General features: G+C 31.6%; 1 protein-coding gene across 18 annotated transcripts in view; it reads right to left on the bottom strand.

Annotated features, from left to right (window-relative positions):
- The window catches only part of LOC139511924 (rap guanine nucleotide exchange factor 1-like), a 69741-nt gene that overhangs the window by 27859 nt on the left and 15509 nt on the right, over positions 1–26373 (bottom strand). For 2 of the 18 annotated variants that reach the window (XM_071299093.1, XM_071299095.1), the window contains exons 2-4: positions 16630–16823; positions 6848–6904; positions 4641–4706 (exon numbers count right to left, since the gene is read on the bottom strand). In XM_071299093.1, the coding sequence (XP_071155194.1) occupies positions 4641–4706; positions 6848–6904; positions 16630–16823 (317 nt within the window). Of the gene's footprint in view, positions 1–4640; positions 4707–6847; positions 6905–9725; positions 13612–15721; positions 15882–16629; positions 16824–18152; positions 18406–19534; positions 19758–26373 lie in introns of those variants that run through there. The other 16 variants (XM_071299097.1, XM_071299098.1, XM_071299101.1 and 13 more) reach the window with 14 other exon arrangements.

The following is a 26373-nucleotide window of genomic DNA, read 5'->3' as shown; positions in this document are numbered from 1 at the left end:
ACTTCCAGGATCCCCAGAAGACCCTCTACATAAAGGTGTTCCTTTAAAGACTGGCCCAATCTAGCTTTGCAGGTTGAGCCAGATCCCCAAACAAACCTTCAGATAAAATGGACTCATCAATTTCCCCCAAGGTCCCTCTATAGAAGGTGCCAGTAAACATTAATTGAGGATGTTAAGATAAACATCAACACAGATGATACGACCTTATCATCACATTACAAACATATCTTAAGTGGGTCAAATCTTCTCCATTAGATTTCTTCCTTATCATTTGAGAAAATCACACTCACAGAAAAGACCACTCAGCTCTTATTTAATTGTCCTTGAAAGATTTCAGTCAAGTTTGGATTTTAACAAGAGCGTTAGCTATTTAAATAACAATAATATTTCATTTTGATACTCCTTTTTTTTTTAAATCAGATTTCTTGCTAGAAGTAAACACACAAGTGCATGGACATTGCTAACTTTGTTGAAGGGCCATACAGTGACATGTACTTGTTAACATTGACATCCTTTTCCCTTTAGTTGTCTCATTGGCAATCATGCAACATCTTTTTAATATACTCTGTAACCTGTCTAATCTGGCACCTGAGTATTCAAACATCCTGCTATATAACAGACATTCCCCATTTCCATTCTCAATTTTACATTTTTTTGGTCCCAAAATATACCTATCCTTGCAGAAAAAAACCCCGTCCGTCTTTTCTGACACCCTGCTTAATCTAATATTTTTTTTCTGACCCCCCCCCCCCCCCCAGTGTGTCTGATAATACAGCTTACACTGTAGTAACTAAGAAGCAACTTTCAATTTACTAATATGTTCTGTATCCAGAATTCCGGCATTTATGTTCCGTATATGACTCTATTTTTTGTAACATCTCTTCAATTCCTGCATTGTTTTGAAAGTATTTTGACCACTATTTCTTGTTATTTCCTCACTGTCTCGTAACGTGGTAAGTTTTTTTATATTGATAATATTGTCTAACATATTTTATTCTACCCCTGTAAATGATTTTTTATTTGATATTCCTATTGTAAAGTTAAATTTTTGAGTTGTGAGATGTGTATGAAACTCCTGGCAAATTGTAAATCTATGGAACGCCATTCGTGACATTTATGTATTTGTCACTTCTTTTGGTATGTATGGCACGCCATTCGGGACACTTTTGATCAATATTTTATTTTTTGTCATTTTCATTGTAATTTTGAGCAGAGAAACATTTTATGAATGCTTTTATGATGTTTTGATCAGATTGTAAAGGTTGTTTATTTTTTCTTTTCAGTTTTTACCTTACACTAGAATGATGCACTACGCACCCATTATGTGATGTCTTGTTGGTGCCTTATATGAATAAAGTTGTGCAAATAAAATTCTTGTTGGTTATCTGGTTGTTTATCCTAGAAACAGCACATAATATTTCCAGCATCTAAATACATAAAAATGTAACTGGCTAGACTGACCACTTTGGCACTTAAAAATCTCCACTTTTAAAGGATCAACTGCAGATAAAAAGGGATATCACAAAGAGTTGCTTTATATCACAGGAAATGACTTTAATCTTATTAAATGCACTTTTCTACATTTCCCCCAAAAAAAAAATTTTTGGCATATTACATTCATATCTTATTTGGATGAGTACTCCAAACCTATTGAACTGGAATATACATCAATCCAATAAATTCAAGTACCAGTATACAGATTTTTGTTGTAGGAGAGAGTAACATGGTGAAAATTAAAATGGCAATACCTCATGCCTCCTTAATGTGTAATATTTGTCACTGTACTACAATAGGGGCAGGGAAAAAACATGCTCTAGTGTAATAAACACAGTAAAAATTTGTAATGAATATCAAATAAGGAAAGAAATACTCCAGAATATGCATGTAATATTTTCCACTGGACATTCAGCAAAACCACAATCTGTTTATACAGATAAATGAAAATATCTTTATAAAACCCAATACACAATGATTTCTTACAATGGTATAATTACATCCTTATCAATAAGCAAATAGAAAGAGGGCTAAGTCATATGATCAAACAAGTCTGGTGTGAAATGAAACTTTTTTGTACCTCTCCACCCCTTATCAGGAACATACAATGTCCCGATGAAGTTACATATATTTTACTATAAATAGAATTATAGGTAATTATACAAAATTCTACTTAAGTAGTTCTTATTGACATCTTCCTTGTTGAATTTAAATGTAAACAACAACAAATCCTGAACTCAATCTCTCAAATATAATCACTACAATTTTATTTAAATGCTTCTGTTAGAGCTAATTTCCTAATGCTTGTAGAGTAAAACTTTGGTTGGCTTGCTTGCTTTGTTACTCAAGCTTTGTAGTAAAGATTGACATCTTCAAACAATATATACATTAAGGTATAATTAAATCTGTACACAATATTTAAATTTAATCGGAAGTTATTCCAATTACAATTGTATAATAAATTAATTAACAAACAATGCAAGCAAGCTTCCCAATGTCTTGCACTACATGCATTAGGAAATTAGCTCTATGAAGTATCAAAAAAAGGATTTTCTCATATATGCAAAACATACTATGTGAAACAGCACCACAGTCAGAAACCCTTTATTGATCCGATTTTCGGATTAAACAATGCATAAACATGATTAAATATTGAATACAGATTATAAGGAAAACAAAAGAAGCTCTACCAAAACAACTTTATACAAAACTCAATTCATATAATCAATACCGTGTATATTTCATATCAAAATGTCCATTTCTGACAAAGAACAGAATAAAATACTGATATTGATCTCCAAGTCATTTTACTGCCGACTAAGCAAATATGAAACAAGTACTCAATTTCTCCATTTCAAACATTTATCAAGATGCTGTAACTGGGATTGTTCATTTAACGATTTTCCAACTGAATCTAACAAAATTTGCATTTTAGTATTCTGCAAGAGAGCTTTTTCGTCTGTTTTGGCTAGATCAATTCTTAATTTAACTAAAGTACTTGAACTCATTTATCAATAACAAAATATGTGTACATCCAGTGTTTTTGATCAAGAAAGCTCAACTGTACATTGCATAATAAGATTGTTTGCCTTTCTATATCAATATGTCTTTATTAGGTACAAGTAAAAAAATGTAATATGGCTATAATTTAAGGATATATCTACAGAAAGAATATACTGTCTATATATAGATATTCATAAAATGTCATAAATACATGTAAATAGTTATTTGATATTGTCCTTTTTTACTGGAATTTGCCAGGTTAGAATTTGTTCCAATTACATACATTCATTTACCGGAACATAATAACAATAGGATATCCGACTCATCTGATACTTTAAAAGTGAAATATTCAAGTCTCTTTGCAGAGGCAATCAACATATGTTACAAATGATCAGAAAAAGAGTTAATATTGCTCTAATTTAAAACATCTTATTATTTGGACAAAAATATGTGAAGCAAAACTAAAGAAATTCTGGTAGCTTTGACAAACTAAGGCTATAAGATTGGTCTGCAGTGTAATAATAGAAAAGCAAGGTTGGAGAATAGCTTTCTATAAAAACAGATTTTAAACTACATTGTGTGTTATAGGAATAAATAAGTTAAAAACAAAATGGCTAAAGACATCAATTTTTCAGAATCAGAATTTGTGTCCAAATATAATTCCAATTGAAGTTATATTTCATAAGGCATTACCATGAACTTGTAAATTATTGCCACCAGGTTTCGTTCAAATTCTCCTTGTATCTTCTGGCAACAAACATTTGGATAGATTTGGAATTTTTGACAGGTGTTACATATGCATCTTAGATAAGAGATAATCTTTGCCAGATATATTACCTGTATTATACATTAAAAATTTGGGTTGAAATTGGAAATAAAATCTTATGTTGATTTATAATTTTATACCTAAGTTATACTGTGAAATATTCTATGCAAGTGTAGGGCTGGCTAACACAAACATAATGTGATAGAAGTCTCTGAAGACTTTAAAAACCTGTGGATCCAGGAATTAGAAAAAAAGGGGGAGGTGTGTGTGCCATCAATGGCAATGTTAGTCTATACATTAACTTTATATAGAGCTCTATAAGGATGGGAACACTTAAAGGGGCATCCCCAAAAATTCTACCTCTGAAATATCTAGCATAACACGTACACTTGCAGAAAGGTGTTGAACACTCATGTAGCAGTGGTGGATCCAGGGGGGGTTCCGGGGGTTGAAACCCCCCCCTTTTTTGGCCGATCAATACATTTGAATGGGAGCATATAGTTGGAACCCCCCTTTACTCTGGGTTGGGAACCCCCCTTTTTAAAATGGGTGGATCCGCCACTGTGTAGGAGGAAAAGTTGTCTACATAAATGGTATAATAATAGAGTGTATCTAGTTTTATATATATAATTAAGATATCTATATAATTAAGTAAATCTGGCATCTGCTATTCTGGACAGAATGACAACATAATCCATCAAGGATATCATTCATTAAAGTCATCACAAAACATTCATACAGTCTAAAGACAGATACTTTTTTTCCATTACCTTAATTCAAAAATTCCATCAATGTAAGCTTTACAAACCTTGATGAATTGTTAGCCACTAAAAGAGAGAAGCAATATATAGCAGCTATATGTGAGTGAGTAACCTACCTTTACAAATACTGATTGTCTATCAGGTTTAATTTGCTTAAGTGGGGAGGAAAGTCGTGAAGAACTCTGAAATATAACTCTAAATATTCATACTATTTTCTATTATTACATTTTGATATCTCTAGCCCACATTTTTCCCATAAGACCAAGGAAGAGGTGTGGTCTGTATTTACAAAAAATAAAGCATTTTTATATACATGTATACATGTATCAACAAATTTGTTTGATATAAATAAACCCCAAGAGATTTAATGTTATAAAAAAACACATCATAGATACCACGAATACAATTTTGTACACCTGATCCTTGTTTCTTCTACAAAAGACTCATCAGCTAAAATAAGATGCAAAATACAACAACATGAACAAAGCTGAAGAGCATTGAGGAATCAGCCAAATGCAGATAAGGTTGTACAAGCACGTAATCATGAAAGAATCCCTGTTTTTTTTTTTATCTACACGTTGTAGGTCATAATTCCTATAAATTTCTTGGAATGAACATTTTACTGAAGATTTAGAATGTCCTTGGCGCCATATACATCCTGCATTTGAGCAAACTTTTCTCAGTGTTCACTGGATTTTGTGTTAATTGGTTTAAAAGACTGACTACAGATATCCACAGCACAACTTGACAAGGTCAGGGGTGAACTATTTCTTTTAACATAAATTTTCTTCTTAAAAAATGACTTAACTGACAAATCTTTACATTAATTGACAACATAGGTGCCTTAAGAATTTGGAAATCACAAATCTTTTAATTTAAAACGTAATTGAATTCATGTAAAGATATAATTCCAAGTGTTTTCCATCCCTAATAAAGATTATTTTCTTTTAACTTTTTCATGCACCATTTATAGTCTAAGATTGCACCAATGTCCAAGGCTTTTTGGGGAGCAGGGCAATTTTATCTCTGACTACAGATACATCTTTTTTAACCTAAATAATAATCTTGTATTCCTTCTTAAATATCATTAATTTATACAAATATATTTGATAGACATGCATAAATTATATATGGTCTCTGAGAAGATATTGTTTGTATAAGAAAATCAGGCTGAAAAAGAATTCCTGTAGTAATGTTTCAACTTTTGCTCATTGTTGGAAGCCTCTATGACCTATAGATGAAGAACAGCATTGGAAGCTCTTTACCTTGGCTTCAAGTTTGTCTAGTGCTTCATAAATCTATATAATATATCCCTTTTTTTCATTTAAGAGTAAAGAAAATAAAATACCCCCTCACCACAGCTACCTCACCACTTGCCAAGTTAGGAAAATGTGACAGAGTCAAACATGGATTTTTTGGGGCATTTTTTTTTCTGTACAATTCAGCTATAGGCTCATAGTTTTCTTGAATAACAGAGAGAAGAAGAAGAAGAATGTAAAAAAAAGCTTTCTATATAATCATATAAATATTTTCTTCAAACAGAAACACACAGAGAACTATATAACAGACTGGCAAAGATTGTTTGACACACACAGAGAACTATATAACAGATTGGCAAGATTTTTTGACACACACAGAACTATATGACAGACTGGCAAAGATTGTTTGACACACAGAACTATATACAAGAATGGCAAGGATTGTTTGACACACACAGAACTATATAACAGACTGGCAAAGATTGCTTGACACACACAGAACTATATGACAGACTGGCAAGATTGTTTGACACACAAAGAACTATATAACAGACTAGAAAAGATTGTTTGACACACACAGAACTATATACCAGAATGGCAAAGATTGTTTGGCACACACAGAACTATATTACAGACTGGCAAAGATTGCTTGACACACACAGAACTATATAACAGACTGGCAAAGATTGTTTAGCACACAGAGAACTATATAACAGACTGGCAAAGATTGTTTGACACACACAGAACTATATAACAGACTGGCAAAGATTGTTTGACACACACAGAACTATATATTACAGACTGGCAAAGATTATTTGACACACACAGAACTATATAACAGACTGGCAAAGATTATTTGACACACACAGAACTATATACTGAAACCGAAATTTTACTGCAATTTGATTGAGAGAATAAAGAATTCATGTACATGTAACATGCAAAATACATGTAGTATCAGACAAATAAAGATATTCTGAGGAAAGAATTATCCACTTCACTCAGTTGTCTCCTATATATGGGACAAAGACCATATGAAGCAGAGTCTATACATTTTGGCCTACCTTTATAAAGATTGAATGTCTAGTATATTTTACTGGGGAGGAGTGTCGGGTAGTAACCTGAAACATACATATATTGTTATAACGATGACAACTTTTTCATTTACAACCAATTTAAATCATTTTGTATTGGACATTCCTGCATCTTCATCACAGTGAGTCAACAGCAGTTCAGACTGCAATTTGTCAACTGCTTTATTAAATAATGATTTAGGAAATATGAATTGACATTATAAATGACAATGACTGGTATAAAATTACAATTGAGTATTAGACAGCCACACACTTAAGGTCCTGAATCACAAGTTGATTACATTTAGTTTACGTCAGGAGGAAGTCAATCTATGTTTTAATCTTTATGTGTGTCCATAAACAAGGATTTACTTGTTTATTATATACAGAAAAAAAAAATAGAGGGGAAATTTTTTCATTTTTTTTTTATACTTGTAATTCAGGACCTAATGTGTTGTGTTATACAAAATGTGTTTAATTTAAGCAGTATGTCATAATTATACTTTTATTGATAATGATTATGAGGGTGACTCAATTAGGATTCACTGATCTACATTAAGGCCAAAAACATTGAAGAATATTTCCTATACAAAAATGACCCAAATTAGAAATTTGTATCCATATCTGTCATTATTTTGAACTTTAATTAATCATGCAGCTTTTTCTCAATTATAAGTTATAACATGCTTATATGTTCAAGTTTTCAAGATTCTTATGTGCCCTATGTTTTAAAATAAATTTGCTTTAATTTAATTTTTACTGTAGGTCATGTACATGTAGGTTTAAAATTCATATCATATTCAAAATAATGCCATGATTTAAACCTATCAGACTCAATCTGCAACTGGATATTGTATCAGTATATCATATATAAAAGACTGCCATGATTCAAACCTATCTGCAAAACAAGAGTGTAAGCAAATTGTACAAACTGCTAAGAAATAGCAAGCTTTTTTGAAAAGCTATTACTTCTATACAATTTTCCTTCAGAACCCCCTTAAACATCATTAAACTAAATCCATCCCCTTTGGATGCCTCTGAGACATAAAACAATTGACATGCTAATCAATTTCTTGTCAGATCTGACTCAGCATTACCATTGTTTACAGCTGGTAGTGACATAACAGTAATCAGTGGTATCTACAAGTATAATATCCCTTTCTTAATGTGATCAGCAACATCCTTATAACACTTAAAAACATCCATGATAACTTATCAGACCTCCCCTTAACCTTTACTAACACACCAAATTGGTTTGATTTTCTTATTCATAATGCCTACATATGAAATAAATTCATGGGCTTATCAAAAACAATTGCAAGAGGTCATAGAAAGAAGGAGAAAGATCAGTAATACTTTCACTGTTTTTAAGTCAGTATAAATTAAATATATGGGTACTCTTATTGTTCATACACTTGGTCGAAATTGTTTAAATAAACAAATGTGTACAGGTGCAGGAGTTTCTCACTACATTTAAGACCCATTGGTGATCTTCGGCTGTTATCTGCTCTATGGTCGGTTGTTGTCGCTTTGACACATTCCCCATTTCCTTTCTCAATTTTAGAATAATTCAGTCCTTCCCTTATCCTACATGTCCTACTTGCAAGGTATAGTCATCAAAGAGCAGCAAATATAGAGACTGAATTCTTAGGGTTACAGTTGTTGAGAATTTTTTTAACCATTCATGTTTTGAACAATTTCCCAGAATGCATTAGATTTGGAAAGGGTAATTTCTTTCATGTAAGTCAGATAATATTAATAAGGTTTTTTTTTTTTATACCTTTCATTCAAATTAATTTTTTTATACCTTTCCCTACAAATTAAATAAAAACATAACATTGCTTTCCTCCTGATAAAAAGTGTTGGTTAACCAAAATCAGGCTGTGATACAGATGAGACAAACTACTAACAATATAACTGAATTACTTAGTACCAGGCATATCATGGTACAACATTACAAGTGGACTATTAACCAGTCGATTATTAGTATTACACATATATATAGATGGACAGATTTCATCATACTGTTTCATTCATCACACTCACGGTGACTAAATACTACAGGACCTGTTTGGTGGAACCTTGAAAAATAAACATCTTTTCAAACTGTGATTAATTATTCTTCAAATGCTCTTTAGGTCAAGTTCCGGCCATATCAAACAAATTAGGTCCCTTGTTGTGAAAATGGATTAACCGACTTTCAAATACTGTTACAAGTAATTCGTTATTATTTGTGGGGTACTTTCTTATCCTGTTATTCACAGGTATAGATTTGGATGACCCACAATTTCTTGGGATTAACACTCGGCTCATGTAAAACAACAAAACCGAACATCACAAACTAAATGAACTATACACAACAAAAAATAAATGAATTCTACCAGTAATCTATCATAATGTTTCATTTCCACATCAACTTAAAAGATTTTATCATAACAAGGATCAAGTTTGGTCCCTCTTACTCTTTTCACCAAAAAAAATCCTACGAAATGAATACCCTCTCAGTACAACTTACAATCAATTCAATTGTAAATTTTTTGTGAATAAAGCCACTGGGTCATTTTTACCTTGACAAAAAACATTTTTTATCTCCCTATTTGTTCTGTTGTTTATTTATATATCTTAAACTACTAAAAATAGCCTATCTTAACTTCATGCTCCCATGTTTTGTTTATCTTTATTGATATGCACTAAAACCCTCTACAAAGATCTTCATCCTCTTAGAGATGAAAGTTTTAATTCTTTCAAAGCTAAAAACTCCATTTGATCTGTATCTTATAGACAACCTACACCTCCTTTAGACTTACTACCATAGCCTGGGGATTCTCCCAACTCAGATAAGACAGAGAACCAGTAATAAAAACCCTACCTTTATTTCTTTTTTCTTCTTTCTATCTAGGGTATTAAATTTCCCTTTTTTAGTAAAAGTATGCATGTTTCCGTAGTTAATATTCCAGTCACAAAAATTCATCCATCCCAAGAACAGATCCAATTATTGATCAAGACTATTTTGATATCCATTTGCACAAGAAAAATCTAAATTATTATGCCATATCACTTAATACAGTGGATGATTCACTTTCAATACACGTTCTGCTAACATACATTTTAAATACACCAATAATAATAAAGTTATATAGAATCTTCAGTACTTCAAAGTGTCTCTGACCAAAATAAAGAACAAAATCATCGATACTTGATAGTGGTTTGTAATAACTGACAACTATTAGTCATAATTAGTTATTTGCAATATTCCCTAGAAAATATTGGTAAACACTGCTACATTAGTCATACAATTATTCCTAAGGTCTCAATTTTCTGAGGTTTCTTTTCTCAAATCAGCTGTCAGATATTTCAATAGGTCTCAAATTTCTAAGATTTTAAGAGATCCTTTGTCCCAAGAAAATTGACAGCTCTTTTATTCTTTTACTTGTCAAATTTAAAAACAATCCAAATTACAAATCCAAAAAAAAAAAATTTCCATCAATTTCCTGAACTATTTATTGAAGAATTTTGTTTTATTGAGAAATATTACAAAAGACAAATACTGCTGGCTATCTTCATCTTTGAATAATTATTTTTCTCATTTTCACACTCATGACATCAAAAATTGTATATCTCTATCCAACAGATAACACACATGTATACCAAAATCCTTATCAAAATCTGTCAATGTAATTTAGTTTAGTAATCCAACATCCAAAAGTCTTGAGGGTCGGTACCCAAATGACCAAAGAAATATCTAAAGTTGCTCCAAAACAAATACACAGAAAAATCTTATCAGTGATAATTACTTCTAAGCAGAGAGATTATTATCTCATGCTCATTTCTCCAAAGTTTGGGTTTCACTTATCAAGAAATGATCACTATAAATAGTTCAATACACAGACGCTGTACAACACTGATTCACTACTTCTTGTCCCATTTCCTACATGTAACAATGTTACTTTCTCCATGGTAATAAACAATCATGCACTTCCTTTGTCAACTGTTACAAGTGGCTATCGTTAAGGCCATAACTATTGTATGTTGGGGAGAGACAAAAAAAGTCTTTAAGAAAATTTAAAGAACTTGTACATGTACAATCATTCTTTTTATATTAATGGTCGTTGTCTCTCATCTTAGCAACATTTAATAGTAGACATATAACAGCTACTATCTTTCAATAAGTGTTAAACTATACAAGTAGGTGTACTTAAAAATGTATAAAAATTTCAATACCAATTCAAAAGAATTTTGATTAAAAACAGTCAAATAAAATTGACAAAATAAATTTTTCAATCTTAACAGGTCAATTCAAGATTTTTTTATTTGAAAAATTACAATTTTAGACACTTTTAAGATATATATAATCAATTTTCACCCTTTTACTTTAGAAGATATTTTGTGTGGCCTTAAATTGTATATTTCACATACACAATTTACATCGACATCTACATAATGTTTGCCATGGATTTTTACATCAAATTGGTATGAAATATATCTATAATTTCTTGTTATATGGTGAATGATACATGTATCTGTCACTTGGCTGTCAATAAGAGTGATTAGCCTGTCTGACCTACAACATAACACCCAAAATAATCACATATACTTTAATACCAGCTAGGAATGGCAACATAGCAAGCTGGTGTGCTGGTAGATTTGTTTTCATAAAAAAGATTCTTCATCATAAACAATCTTTTCTCTTTCCTGTCTTGTCTATAAACAAAAGAGGGAGGGGCAGGATACAGACCTCAGTTCAAGGCCAACAAAAAAGTTATTTGTTTTATAGGTGTTGGATACATTACAAAATGTTGGTTTCTTATATTTTTAGGGATTTATCATTATTTTTTTAACTGCTTAACATTTGTCTAGATTTCGCGGAATTATTTGTCTTGAGCTTGACATGACTTAACCCTATGTTAATGGTTGAATACAGCATGCAGACTTCCTATACTTCATTTTTAACATTTTAATGCTATTGTTTTTAGAGACAAGATTTTTACTAATTAAATGCAACTTGCAGAAGGGTACATTCCATTTCTCTATAAATAGCAGTTTGAGCAACAATGCAAAACAAAAACGCAGTGTCTTGTCAAGAGACAAAGACAAAAGGAATCATTTATACTGTATTTAGAGGTATCAAGTTATTTTTAAACATCATTTTTAATGCACTCCCAAATTATATCTATTGAAAAATTATCACATCGTCACAACTTAACAGTATAGAGGGGAAGAAATCTTTTAATATCCCCCAAAGTCCAATTCATAAGAGAATGATTTTTTTTTCTTATTATCAAATTAAAACCATGATAAAGACAACAATACCCATCAATTACCGCATGGTTAGAGTTTATTCTGGTAGACAGGTTTCTTCAACAAATTTTTAAAATTAATATAAGAGCAACTTGCTTAAGTGAAATAAATTTTACATAACATTAATCCTAAATTTTATCAATCTATCAGAAATTTTATTATAAAACTCCTCAAGCAAAAAAAATAGGTTCCTATTTAATACATATGATACAGTCAAGAGTACTGAAAGTTGCATTAAACACCAAAAATCAATCATGATAAAGTTGTGCACTGAGTAGCAGTAATACATTGTAGATGAAATTTACCTAACTTCACCCTTCTATATTTAAACATTTGTTTCATAGTTTTCAAATTCACAAGAAATTTCCAATTCAAAAAATTAATTACGCAGCACTGATACTTTAAATAATAATTCTGCGAAATGTTTACATTTAAATAAGGACTACTGTTTACATGCATATCTATTTCCTTCTTCCTTTATTAACACGACTACTTGTTCCTAATGATCACTTCAGATTGTAGGAGGAATGTAGTAGGATATATAATCATAATCTTCTTCCTGTTTATTTATCGTAAAAATAATATCGGTAAATAAAACAAACACCCTTCCTACACTCAATTTCAGTACAAAATTTCATCAGGACAGATTTTAACAAGAAAACAAATCGAAGACAAAAAAGAGGTTGTTTCATGTATTGGGTTGCTGTCTATTGATGAAGACTGTATTTAGACTTTTTGTTTCATGCATTGGGTTGCTGTCTATTGATGAAGACTGTATTTTGACTTGTTGTTTCATGTATTGGGTTGCTGTCGCATCTGATTTTAATCATAAGTATTTCTTAACACTCTTGTATTACCTCTGGATAATTTACAAATACCCCAGGGAAAATCATCCTCCTACCTTTTTTTCAATTTCTGCATGTTAATCAACAGATATATAGCTATATCCATTTGTGTATCACCAAAACTTCAGCTGCAAGGCAGTCTGGGCTGGCAAACGCTCAAATGTTGTAAGTGGTTGATTGAAAAAATTTACATTAGATGCCAAAGTCTAAGTCTGATTAATCTAAGGCCACTAAAATAATTTTAGTGTTAAAAATGTGTGTTTTAAAACTTAAAGAAAAAGGAATTTTTTTAAATCAATCCCCTTGACTCAGGTAATTTTCACATTCAAAGGGAGATAACTCTATCTAAGATTGATGTTCATAACTTCATATTGCTTCATTCATGGTTACAAGAGCGCAATTATTCGTAATGCATTTTCCATAGGGTACAACTAGTGTTCCATATTTTTTTTCTCGAAGACTACACAAACTAGGGAAAAACGGGTAGCAGTTCCTGTTACTATCTATTTTTTTCGCTTAATGAAAAAGGCATATTTTTAATGGCTCTAACGTGCAGAAATGGAAGATATTTTCTATACTTCAAAAAATGTGAATATGATTTTCGGCAATTTTTAAACCTAATTGGATAAGCTTTCGATTAAATGTAATTCCAATCCTGTATCAAACAATCAGAAGCTGTATAGGATTCTATTCTGAGTACCATCTTGGGGTAAAAAACTTGCCGTAAAATGTACAAATAATTGTGCTCTTGTAACCTCATAGCATAAAGTTGAAGAATAAGACAAAATTTGATAAAGTTATGATTAAGATCGAAACTAAAAGCTGTAATGTAAGTAAGATTAATAAATCACTGAAACATGAAAATTATGTTAACTTTTTACAGACAGTACTTTTATATTTAACAGTATGTGCATTGATAACCTTTCACCTTTAATCAGTGTAGTGTATCAAATTGCAGATGCATTTTTTTCTTATTTATACCTGATTGTGTCCTTTAAAAGTCAGAAATCTACTAGACCTATAATTTTCAGGTGTTAGCAGATGACATGATCAAACCTTATTCATAACTTCTTGCAAATTGCTAGGAAAATGACATTTCAAAACAGTGTTTTAAAAACTTGATACTTTGTTGTATTTTGTATTCAGCTTTTTTTCTTTAAGCAGCTATCATTTTAAGTCACTTTAATCAAAGTTTTGGATCTTTCATCCAACACCCAGACAAACAAATGTTAGTTGAGATACCTTTGAACTAAAAAAGGTATCTTAAGCTAATTTAGCATTTTTAGAGAGTAAAATGTTTCTACTTAAAGAATCAAGGGATTTTCATTTTCTTTTGTCTATAAAAAAAACGATGTAACATGAGCAACAGACCTAGTTCCACAAACAGGAACAAGCATGTGTCTTACATGTCAGATATCAACAACTCATTTTAATTGCATTGGTACAGTAATAATCACCGTCAATGTACTTGTATACTGAAAAGAGTGTAGCTGAGTAGTACAGTCTAGTACATGTAGTACAGTGTAGTACATGTAGTACAGTGTAGTACATGTAGTACAGTCTAGTACATGTAGTACTGTCAAATTTTTACGTGAACACATTTTGGCCTGATATTTTTGTATTTCAAATTCTATCAAAAACAGGGACTACTCGTTACAAGCTGGTGCTAGTTTAATGGAAGGTACCTGTTAGACCATGTTTTACTGTTTTATTAACTTTTAATATTGATTACCAAACTTAAGACCCTTCATATGAAGAACTTAGCCAATTAATAATGAAATGCAACCCTCTTCTGAATAAAATATTGAACTTCATGTTTACCTCTTGGTAAGTTTGAACCATCTCAGTATTCTTTCCCTTTAGAAAACAATATCATAAGTTCAACTTTCTGCTAGGTCAAGCCAAACTTTTTTAAATTGGCATAATGCTGATTCTCTTCTTAGCACAAAGCTTTTAGAAGTTAGAGCAAAGACTTGTAAGCAAGGAGTCAAAATAATAAGTCAGTGTAGGGACATGTCTTCTTGGAAATTGATACCTAACATGCCTTATGAGTTAGCAAAGAGTCAGAATAAACTGTCAGGGTCTAACATAAGATTTCCGGTATGAAAAATACAATGCACCAGAAGTCTGGACAATACATTATGGTTGACTGGATAGACAAGGTCCTTAAAAGTCTTGAGGTCTGGCATACACAAAACCAAAATATATTTGACCAATGTGACAAAGTCTCAAGTAACTAGCTCATTTTAAATGTACATGTATTAAGGGGTGGATCCAGGAACTTTTAAATGGGGGGTTCCAACTATATGTCCTCATTCAAATGCATTGATTGTCCAAAAAAAGGGGGGAGGTTCCAACTCCTGAACCCTCCGTCTGTTTCCGCCACTGTATCATGAGAATTCATATTAGTGTAATTTCAGTAACAAATTGTAGACTGACAGAAATTAATCATTGTAGTTTTGACATTTAACTTCAGAGTCAGTGAAAGTACATTTTAATTCATCATAATCATAATAACAATATATTTTCTCCTGCGGAAGGAATAGATTTTAGATTAGGAATTCCAAGGACAATTTCCACAACAAAAACTTAATTTGAAAGTATTTTCAATATGTAGAAAGTCATTTACAACTTTACAAAACATGTTCAACTCGTATAGGACAAACAGCCATGCTTTTTTGTCATGTTAAAAAGCAAAAAAACAGAAACAAAGAAATGTTACCTTATAATCCATTATCAGTTATTCTATTTAAAAAAATTGTTGTTGACGTTTCCTTTTATTGTGTATAACCCGTTACAAGTACTTCCTTAAGCCTCAGAATCAATATCCTATCTAAGTTAGGTAACATGTGTGCATCCATTAACATTTTTATTTAATACTAAATTTTATTACTTTTTTCACGATTGAGTAAGTTCATGTAAGTGTGTATGTTTTCACTTTTATAGGTAACAATAGCAATCATTTTCAATCAGGTATAAATATTGTATTTGAGTGTAAATCTAAAAATAAACTTTTAGCATGTTTAGTGATTTACATGCAATAATTTTAACTTTTTTTAAATTTAAGAGTATGAATGATCAGAAGATTTCTTAAGACTTAACTTAGGACTGAGTTTGTCTGATGAAAAATGCTTCCTTTTCTATGGACAAATAGACTTTTAACACACGAGTTTTTAAAGGTTTTATGGACCTCAGTTGTATTTGGTCCAATCAGTGTTTTAGCAGACTTTAAATTATGAATTTCACAATGGTCATTTGGTCCAGTAATTGATGAAATTTTACTGGCCCAAACCATTTATTACTGGATATTGCCACATGTCTGACAGACCTTGGGAATAACTACCTTGTGACAATTTGAAAATTTTGTTAACTTGTTAATCAAATTTAAATTTTGCATCAAAGTTTTTGGTAACCTGACATGACATGTAATAAATATTGCCCATATCATTGAAAGAAAAATAAACCAATTATTTGATGTTGTTGTCAAAGAAGAAAAAAAAACAAATTTACCTAAGTTATTCTTTTACCTTTTTAAAATACATGTAGCTTGTTGTCATGACAATTCAATCTTTTATTTAAGTAATAATTAGGCATATTTTCAAAAACTAAATTATTTCTATGACAACTTACCCCTTCTTCTTTTGAAACACTATTGTTTCGGCTATTTTGTCGACTACTAGTGCGACTATTGCTGCGACTGTACTCCCGGATTTCTGTCATGGAATGGTCTGCTGCTGAAGAGGATGGCCTTCTCTTTAATTTGTTCTTGACATCATCCCTGAAAGATTTGGCCTTCTTTAGCATCTTAGACCCAGAAGTCTTTTCTGAAATGAAAACAGAACTTTCAAATTTCATCACTCTTCATTCATAATATAAACAAATAGTTTTTAAAGATACACTTTGTACCATAGGAAAATGTACTTTGCACTAAACATGTATATTGTATAATTATGTATGTATATAGTTTATAACACAAAACTGGTATCTAGGCAGAATTTCAAAAATAGCCTATTTTCTAAAATCAACAAAGCATATGCAGAAGCAAATTGGACATGAGTATATTTTTCCACCATTTTTTCTTGAAGTTTTAAATTTTTTATGGCATTGATTTTGTATATAATTTGTTTGGTGGTGGTATGGGTCATCAATGAGGAGAATATATTTCACGGATTTCATTTCAACTGCCCTTATACAATTAAATCACAATGCAAGAAAATTTCAACATTTTCTAAACTTGATACATGTAAGTCTTGCGAAACATTATAAGTAGAAACAGAAAAAAGTCCATGGTTTGATATGGAATCTCAAAATCTAAAAAAAAATTTAAAAAGTCAGGTGAACAACTTCACTTCTAGTCCTGTACAGAACTTGATCAGTTCTGGTTGAAAAAGGTCAAGCAATGTTCATGGAGTTAAAGAAGCACATATTATGATGTGGAAGGAGCAGACAACAGAAGTAATCTTTATTGTGTCTTCCCAGATGGGTGCACTAATGTCAGGTAACATAAAATTAGGTAGAAAGACAAAATATTTCAGCCCTAGAAACAGTTTTTTTGCTAATTTTCATTGACTTTTTTTTGGTCCATACATCTATCTTTAAAACTATTAGTGTCAACAATGATACAGAAAGGAAAGAACAATGGGGTATCCATCCATGAGTGACATAAAATTGGTACATCCCTTTTCCTGCTTTTGTTCATCACAAAAGTCACAATGAGGCCTTCAACACAGATCAAAGACTATCACCTTACTGGACATTTAAAACAATCCCTAGAACTGGTCTAAAGAAATTCTATTCAAACTGGTGGTTGGTCTATAGGAATGTTAGATATCATTTTCCAACATAACACATGAGTTGCGGATCCAGAAGGTGGGTTTCGGGGTTGGAACCCCCCCCTTTTTTTTTATGATATATGCATTTGAATGGGGACATATAGTTGACCCCCCCCTTTTGAAAATGGCTGGATCCGCCCTGCACATCAAAGAAAACATTATCAAGTTGAGATCAAATTGGTAACTCATAAAAAAATAACCTATCAACTCTGCATACCAATTCTCAACACTTTACCCTAAAAACACAATATCTTCTACAGGGCCATTTTTTACAATTGAATGTATCCAAAAAATGTGAAAGGATTTGACAAAATGTCCTACCTGGGACAGCTGTATGTGTGGTATCCATATTAACCTCCTACATCCTAACTAATGTTAAATGTTGTCATCAACCTCTTCACTATTATATAATTAATCATGGAAGCCCCTTAGTACTTTTACGGATCAGTTTCATCACTCATCAAGTTAAATTTCTTCATCTCTTCATTGGCTACATAGTACATATTTGGATTAGTAAAATAAATCTTCAATCAAAACAAAATCGTATTTGTATGACCACAGGATTTGAGTCACTAAAACCACTTGATTTTATAAATATAATGTGTCAATTTGATGACGGAATTTGTTAAAATTATTTATTATTATGATTGATACAATTATTTTGGGCTATTCTAAGAATCATATTTTATACAAATTGGGGTAATTCTCAGAATCATATTTTTATATCAGGACTGAGTTGCACAAACATCATTTGATGTAATCGTTATTAATAAATGTCACTTAAGTTTTAAGCGTTTATTAAGTCATTAACTTATAAACACAACAGATTTAATTAATACTTTAAAATTCAAGGCCATTTTATCTAATTGATGTTGATTACTGCCAATCCATATTCAACTCATGAAATAAACAACATAATTCGTAAATAATATGAAATCAAAATAAAAACTTTCAACTTCAATAAAACTTTAATGAAATCAGATAAGAAATTTACAATTTTTTTTTTTTTAATTATGAAAATTGGTGATTTTATGAAATATGAAGGACATTTTCAGGTGGCGCCACACTATCCCCATTATCCCATTAACATTTATTCTTGAACAGTACTAAACACTTCCTAGGTATAAGGTCAAATCAGCACTACATATTCATCATTCTAACACAAGAAAGATAACTCTATATCTTGTAGTATAATCCACTGGATTGTGATTTGGTACAGGGAAAGTGGTGTTGCCTATAATAATTTTTTTTTTAAATATGCACTTAAATCTGTCTTCTTCTAATCAGGTGTAATCAACTTTAAAGTGGGTAAAACTTCTCCATTGAAAGAGGACAATTTTATGCTCTTTGGTCAGGTTGTTTGTTGTCTCTTTGACACATTCCCCTTTTCTATTCTTAATCTTATTAGTTACTATTTATTTCTTTGATGCATTTAAGCTATAAATACTTTTTGCTTATTATTCAGGTAGTTTAAGAGGTAAAATTCAATTCAAATTCCCAAAGAGTAAACTAAAGAGCAGTAACAAAAAGATTTTCCTATTTTTTTAGTTATTAACAAACACATATTTCAATGAAAAAGTTCAAGCAGGTGCAGGACACATCTAGATCGTCAACTTGCTTGAGTTATTATTTTTATTTCATTCATATGGAAGCAGCAGTTACAAGGCTTTAAAGAATATCAGCAGTAACTCCTGCAATATTACCAGTTCAGAGTCTGACATGTTCAGATTGAGAAAAAAACTTTCTACTTTCTGCTTAAGGTAATCCTGTTTTAATCACAGTAAATAAGTTGTATTATTGGTTTTTACTTCTTTTTCTCAATTCCCCTTTCTACTTTACTATTCTCTTCCTCCCTCTTTCTCACACCTTCTTTCTCCAGCCAAACCTTCCTCTTCTTGTCTTCAATTACCTCATCAATCCCACCTCCTATACAATGAATACTATCTACTATAGGTAATTCTTTTTTTATAGTAAAGGGGCATTATGTTTTCTGGTCTGTGCTCTGTTCGTTCGTCCGTCCGTCCGTCTGTGCGTCCGTCTGTGCTTCCATTCAGGTTAAAGTTTTTGGTCAAGGTATTTTTTGAGGAAGCTAAAGTCCAATCAACTTAATACTAATAGTACACTTGTTGCTTATGATATGGCCTTTCTAATTTTAAAGCCAAATTAGACTTTTGACCCCAATTTCACAGTCCACTGAACATAGAAAATTAAAGTGGGAGGGAGTTTCAGGTTAAAGTTTTTGGTCAAGGTCTAGTTTTTGATGAAATTGAAGTCCAATCAACTTGAAACTTGGTACATATGTTCCCTATAGTATAATCTTTCTAATTTTAATGTAAAATTAGATTATTACCCAATTTCACGGTCCATGAAAGACGGAAAATGATAGTGCAAGACTGCGAGTGGGGCATCTGTGTACTTTGGACACATTCTTGTTTTCCCTCAAATAAGTTGTTTTATTAGCTTTTACTTCTGTTTTCCCCATCCCCCTTTTTACTTTTTTTCCCCTTTCCCTTTTGTTTCTCACAGCACTTCTTCTTTTTCTCCAACCTTCATCCCCCTATCTCTTCATCTACTTTCTCTTTTTTCTCTCACTATATTCAAAATAACCAGATTTAACTGTCGGATCATTTACAAAGATTTCATCTTCACCTTGTGATGAACTTCGTTAAGAACCAATTAAATGAGAAGGTGTTACTGCACTGTTCTAACTTGATAAAATATTCATATCAGAACTGTATCTTTCTCAAATCAATCTTTTCTTAATCAACTATGATAAGTAACTTGATTTGAACTGATCTGATAGCTAATCTATATTTCATGTGAATTTTCTTATAAATCAATTTGTGCTGGAGAAAAAAAACTGCCCATGTATTTGAGAAACATAAACATGATGAATTGTAAACTAGAGGAAAAAAATTCACTCACCATTATTTAAAAGTATTTGCACTGGGTATTAGTGTTGGCGATTGTTTGAGAAAATTATAATCGATTAATCAGTATAATTGGACAGCATACTCCTATTCAGTTTTTTTTTCATTGCAAATTTTTTTTATTTATTTGTATGCTAATAAAGTAGGAATTTAGTAACACACTTTCTTTTATCATATTTAAATGACATGTCATATAGTATTGCTCAAAAACTTATTACAAAATATATGGATTTCAGTAGCGGATTCAGAAATTTTCATATGAAGGGGCCCAGCACTGACTGCCTTTTAAAGGGGGGACCCATTCCAACCATGCTTCAGTGAATCCCTATATAATCAATCAAATTTTGCCCCCTCTAAATCTGCCTCTAGCTTTATATACATGTATGACATTTTTGTTTCTTATTTTTAATCTATTTCAGGAAACCCATTTGTCAGCAGATTGCATTATATTTGACAAAAAAAGATTCCATACTTTTGGTCACAGCTGTATAGTACATTGTACAGTTACAGTGTTTAACAGTCCAAGGGCAATAGGTATTTTGACAACTGTCACCAAAAGTCAGACTAAAACCATACACAAAAGATCATAGAAAACAGCTGTCGATAATATACTGGTTAAAATCAATGTATTCTAAACATATTTGATACATGTGCCAGTCTGCATCTTTAACTGCTAGTCCAATGCCCCAAACTTTCGGACAGGTAAATTTTTGCAAAACTTTTTAAGACGCACAAAATGTTTAAATATTTGTCTTCAGACTTGTAGTTAGAAATTGAAGATTTTGGTGCCTTCTGCGTGCTAATTAACTGTTTGCTACAAAAATTAACCCAAATCTAAAAACAAACAAAAATAAATCCTTGCTGCAATTAAGAAATAAGTAAAAATAACTGAAAAATATAAAAGAAAAGATTTGATGTTAGAAGTTATTCCCCTTCAACATGTTCAAGCTGACAACTTTTTCATTTGATGTCATATTTTGACCCTATCTAAAAAAGACAATCATAATTGTCATTACAAAATCATCTCCCTTCTTTATTTCAAAAGACTAAAATCTTCCAAGAAAATTCATTAACGGGAGACAATCTTCGAAAAAAGGGAGGAAAAACAAGTGTAGTTTTATAATCCTGTTATTCGTTAAAAAAAAAAACATACATGTATATCTTTTGAACATTATGCCCTAATGGTATATGTGCAGATTTAGCAAAGCATAATTTTAATGGCTTACCTGCTTAAAGAATTAAAACTAATTTTCATTAAATTTTAAATTTTAAAAACTTTTTAAAATATCAATTTTCACAGTATTTTTTTGCAAAGCATTGAAAACATTCAGCTATCAGTATCACTAAATGAATTTCATAACTTTTAAAAGATCCAAATGTAATTTTCATAAGCATGGTTTATGCAAAGCTTGCATCTGCAATAAGCCAAATAAAGGTTTGTGTGACAGCCAAATTAATCAATAAATCTTCGAGACTGCTCTTGACAGAGTTAAGTAAATTTAGTTGAAATGCTTCTGTCAGAGGCAACAGTATACAGTATAATATACAAAACAGATGTTAATACACATCTGATGCTCCTACAACGATTGTCTTATCTACCAAGACAAGATAACCATAGCATCTGTGGAAACTATAGTAAAACCTAACTTCATCAAAACTTTACTTTATAGTCATACTGTAAAACCTGCTCTAATCAAACTGTTTTAGCATTTTCATAACAAAGAAAGAGAGATAATAAACATATGACCTTGAAAGATTTCAAACTTTGAAGATATTAAAGAAGTTACAGTATAATGTAGTGTATATGATTGATTGGTTTTTGTTTGCCTCATGTCCAGTGGCATATATTTCATGCAAGTTTTAAGGATGATATAGTGCTCAATTCATTGAGTGTTTCACTTTCTGTCATGTTAAAGCCTCCTTCAAATAGTTGAAGATTCTGCTATAGAGTGGTACTTTGTTTTCTAACAAGTTTTCTTTGCAGGAGATCTAGAAGACATCATGTAAGAATATGTGAGTTGTGAACCAAAGGAAAAACCATATAATACAAGTGAAATTTAACTTTAAAGGCTGGCTTAAAACAGTAGAAGCCTCCAAGGTTCTAGCAGTTTGACGATGGGATCTTGATTTTTGAATCCACCTAGTGTCTGTGCAAAGGTGGTGTGTTTAATTATTTTTCATTAACACAGAGAGAATAAAGTTTTACCTATGGAATCTAGGCTAAGGCTAAATCCTGTTATCTTATCTAAAGTAGCATCACTATGATAGGGATCACATGTTTCTGTATTAATCTCTATCAAGAATACTTGAGACCATGATGTTGAAAAGCAAACAAAAAATAAAACAATTGAGAGCACCTATAATCTTTCAAAGACATAATAACCTCAACCGACAAAAAAAATCCAAACTAGCAGTGGAAAATTTGTACAACTTTTATTTGCTTACTTCTTGCTTTCAGTATGCATCTACAAGGTACCTGCTTACCCACAATGCAAAGGTTTAGTTTTCATAAGGATGTTGTAATTTTAACATATACATTTGAAATTTTGAATATTATTTTAGAGCAGGAATTTCAATTACAGAAGAACGCTCTATGAAGTTCAAATTTTCATTTGTGGAGGGGAAGGAAGATAGCTATTGACCACCTGAGCTATGGGAAAAAGGCCAATGATAAAATCACAAGGCACTCCAGTCAATGATTTAATTGTATTGTTGTGTCTACAGTGGCTGATCGAAGGGGTTTAGTGGTTTGAAACCCTGTTTTCTTGACAATCAACATTGGTGGATCCAGGGGGGGGCCCCCCTTACGTTGGAAAAATTTGGTTGATTATATAGGGAATCACTGAAGCATGACTGGAGCCCCCCCCCTTAGGAAAAGTTCTGGATCCGCCACTGATCAATGCTTTTGAATGGGGACATTTGGTTGGAACCCCCTTTTAAAAATAGCTGGATCCGCCCTTGGTCTATATTAAGTACAGGGGATGGGAATTGCTAAAATGGATTACCAAACCAAATTAAAACTGTCAAAAACTTATATCCTAATTATAATGTGAAAAATCAAGAAATAAAAGAATACTTTCACAGACCTTATTATTCATGAGAATTATTAAACTTACATGTAAATATAAACAAATATTTTCTGAAAGAACTAGGTTATACCCAATGCTATTTTTAATACCTGATAATCTACAAATATGTTATGCCAAAACCACAGGAGCACCGGATGGGAAATAGACAGATGATACAGGAATATTTATCATTGAGACAAGATACATTGTAACTGTAAACCGCATCATCTACTACAGACAACCCTTGTGAAAATAAACCTAAATTATATTCAAAACCATCAAAATAGGATCAAATGTCCAGTAGTAATCTGATTAAATTCATCCCAAAATGCTTGTCCTTGAAAAAAGTGATTTTGATTAACCTTTGTGGCATTTACTATGATTTAGTGTGTAAAACACATACTTTAGGAAAGTGTTATCCCTACTATGTCAGATACATGGCTGCATGAGTAGACTTGACAAAACTGTAGCCATAAAATTGTATAATCTTCAACACACAATAAAAACCTCCAATAACTTTCAAATGTCAAATGTCACATACATGTACCGGTATCAATTCATATCATAATTATACACAAAGTAAATATGAATGGTTCCACAAATAAAATTAAAATAAACTGGTTGATAGTTATCCTCAAAGAACCTCAAAATCAAAAATGAAATTCCTATTTTAAGTCAGCCCTATCTATTTTTATCATCTGCTGTCTGTAATGTGATCAATAACAAGAGCATGAAGTCATTGAAGAGAAGCAAATACATATCCTGTTAGTCTTTCATGTTTTGAATTCAAAAAAAATTCAGGAAGACTTCTGCTCTTGATGTTTATATAAACTCAGATGCATAACAAAAGTCCAATATATAAAGGAAAATTCAATGCATTGACAGTTCTATATATTGCAATAATAATTGACAATGACTTTTATTGGGGCATTAGCTATGGTCTGAGAAGATACGCCAAGATCAAGAAGATTTTGAGAATGTTTCCTTGAATTCTAGTCACAAGTTAAAGAGATTCTGGACACAAAGTGATTGACTGTTAGTTTAAACATATTTATTTATAGTGGATTAGGAAACAAGTTTTTGCAACTTATATTAATCCCTTTCCACTTTGCGGGTGCGAGTGCTGCCTTGTAGCGGCATTAGCCTGCTCTTTTTCGAAATCTACAAGGGTGTCTTTAATATGCAAGAGATATGGCTCTCTCTTAACACGGGTCAGCCATTTATCGTCCCCTCCCAACATTGTTTCCTCGAGACCATACTTGCAAATGGTGTCAAGGGAGACCCAAAAATTCAGTTCCTGAAATTTTCCTCCCAGACAGGAATCAAACCAGGAACCTTTGATTGACTGTTGGTGTTTAATGCAACTCTCAACGCTCTTGGCTATAAGCTAGCCAGTTTTTGTTGGTTGAGGAAGCAGCAACTCCTGAGAGAACCACCAAACTTTGCAGAAAAACTGGCAATAGTAGTCAATGTAGATGAGAGTCAGTTACACCTGACGAGAGCTGGGCTCAAACTAAGATAAAAATAGCAGGTTGAAAAACCAACTAGTAATGGAAAAATTATAATGGAAACAAGATTGTCATGATCAAGAGTGACTATTTGTCTCCTTGTCTAAGTACAGGAATAGACATATTGTCTTATTAACCAGATGATCACTCTCAGTTTGTTAAAAAGTCACATGGAACTTCAATCAGCTGACAGAAAACGATACCACTGCTAAAATATAACTGGTTCACTTTAAAACAATTTCAAACCTATTGAATTATTCAAAACTCAAATACATGTACTGAAATGAGATACTTTCACTTAAAAGATTTAAATAATTTTGTGAGTAAACAGGAAATAATCAATTGTTGTGTTGAAGAATTTATGAAATAAATACAATTTAAAACTTAAATCGTTTCCTGTTCAATATATCAATTTTTCATTTTTGTTCTCTTTTTAATTGATTTTTTCCAAAAATGTTTATTACCGGCAAATAATGACCTTCAGATTGCAGCAAGTGTTGTGAGATTTTGTAAAATCCTCATCCCACCCTGTATGCAGTTAGGTACTTCACTATAAAATTATTTCCTGTCAAAATAATATTAACCCTTATCCACCCTTCCAGTTGTTGTCAATTTCAAACCGATTGAAACATTCAAAAAGTGCAAAGAGCATTTATTCATTCCATATCTGTACTTTGTACAAAGTACATGTATTTATAGTCATAGTTGGACCTTCAAATAGAAGACTATGTTCTAACTATTATGTTATATAATAATACAAAAAAATTGTATATATCAATTGACACAATATAAAGATTTTAAAATAGATTTACGATTGATGCAATGAAAGAGGGGCTAAAGATACCAGAGGGACATTCAAACTCACAGATTGAAAATTAAAGAACCTTAGTGAGCACGCTCACATACCCCACGTCCCCACATTGTCATTGGAGAAATTAAATAAGTGTAAGAAAAAAAAATTGTATAAGAAAAAATATTGAATAATAATTTCCTGTCAATATGCACATCAACATAGCATGTCCTTATTATCTACAAA

This window comes from Mytilus edulis, chromosome 2 (assembly GCF_963676685.1).
Source record: "Mytilus edulis chromosome 2, xbMytEdul2.2, whole genome shotgun sequence".
Lineage (NCBI taxonomy): Eukaryota > Metazoa > Mollusca > Bivalvia > Mytilida > Mytilidae > Mytilus > Mytilus edulis.
The sequence above is the reverse complement of the archived record's forward strand: the minus strand, read 5'-3'. Positions and strand labels throughout refer to the sequence as shown.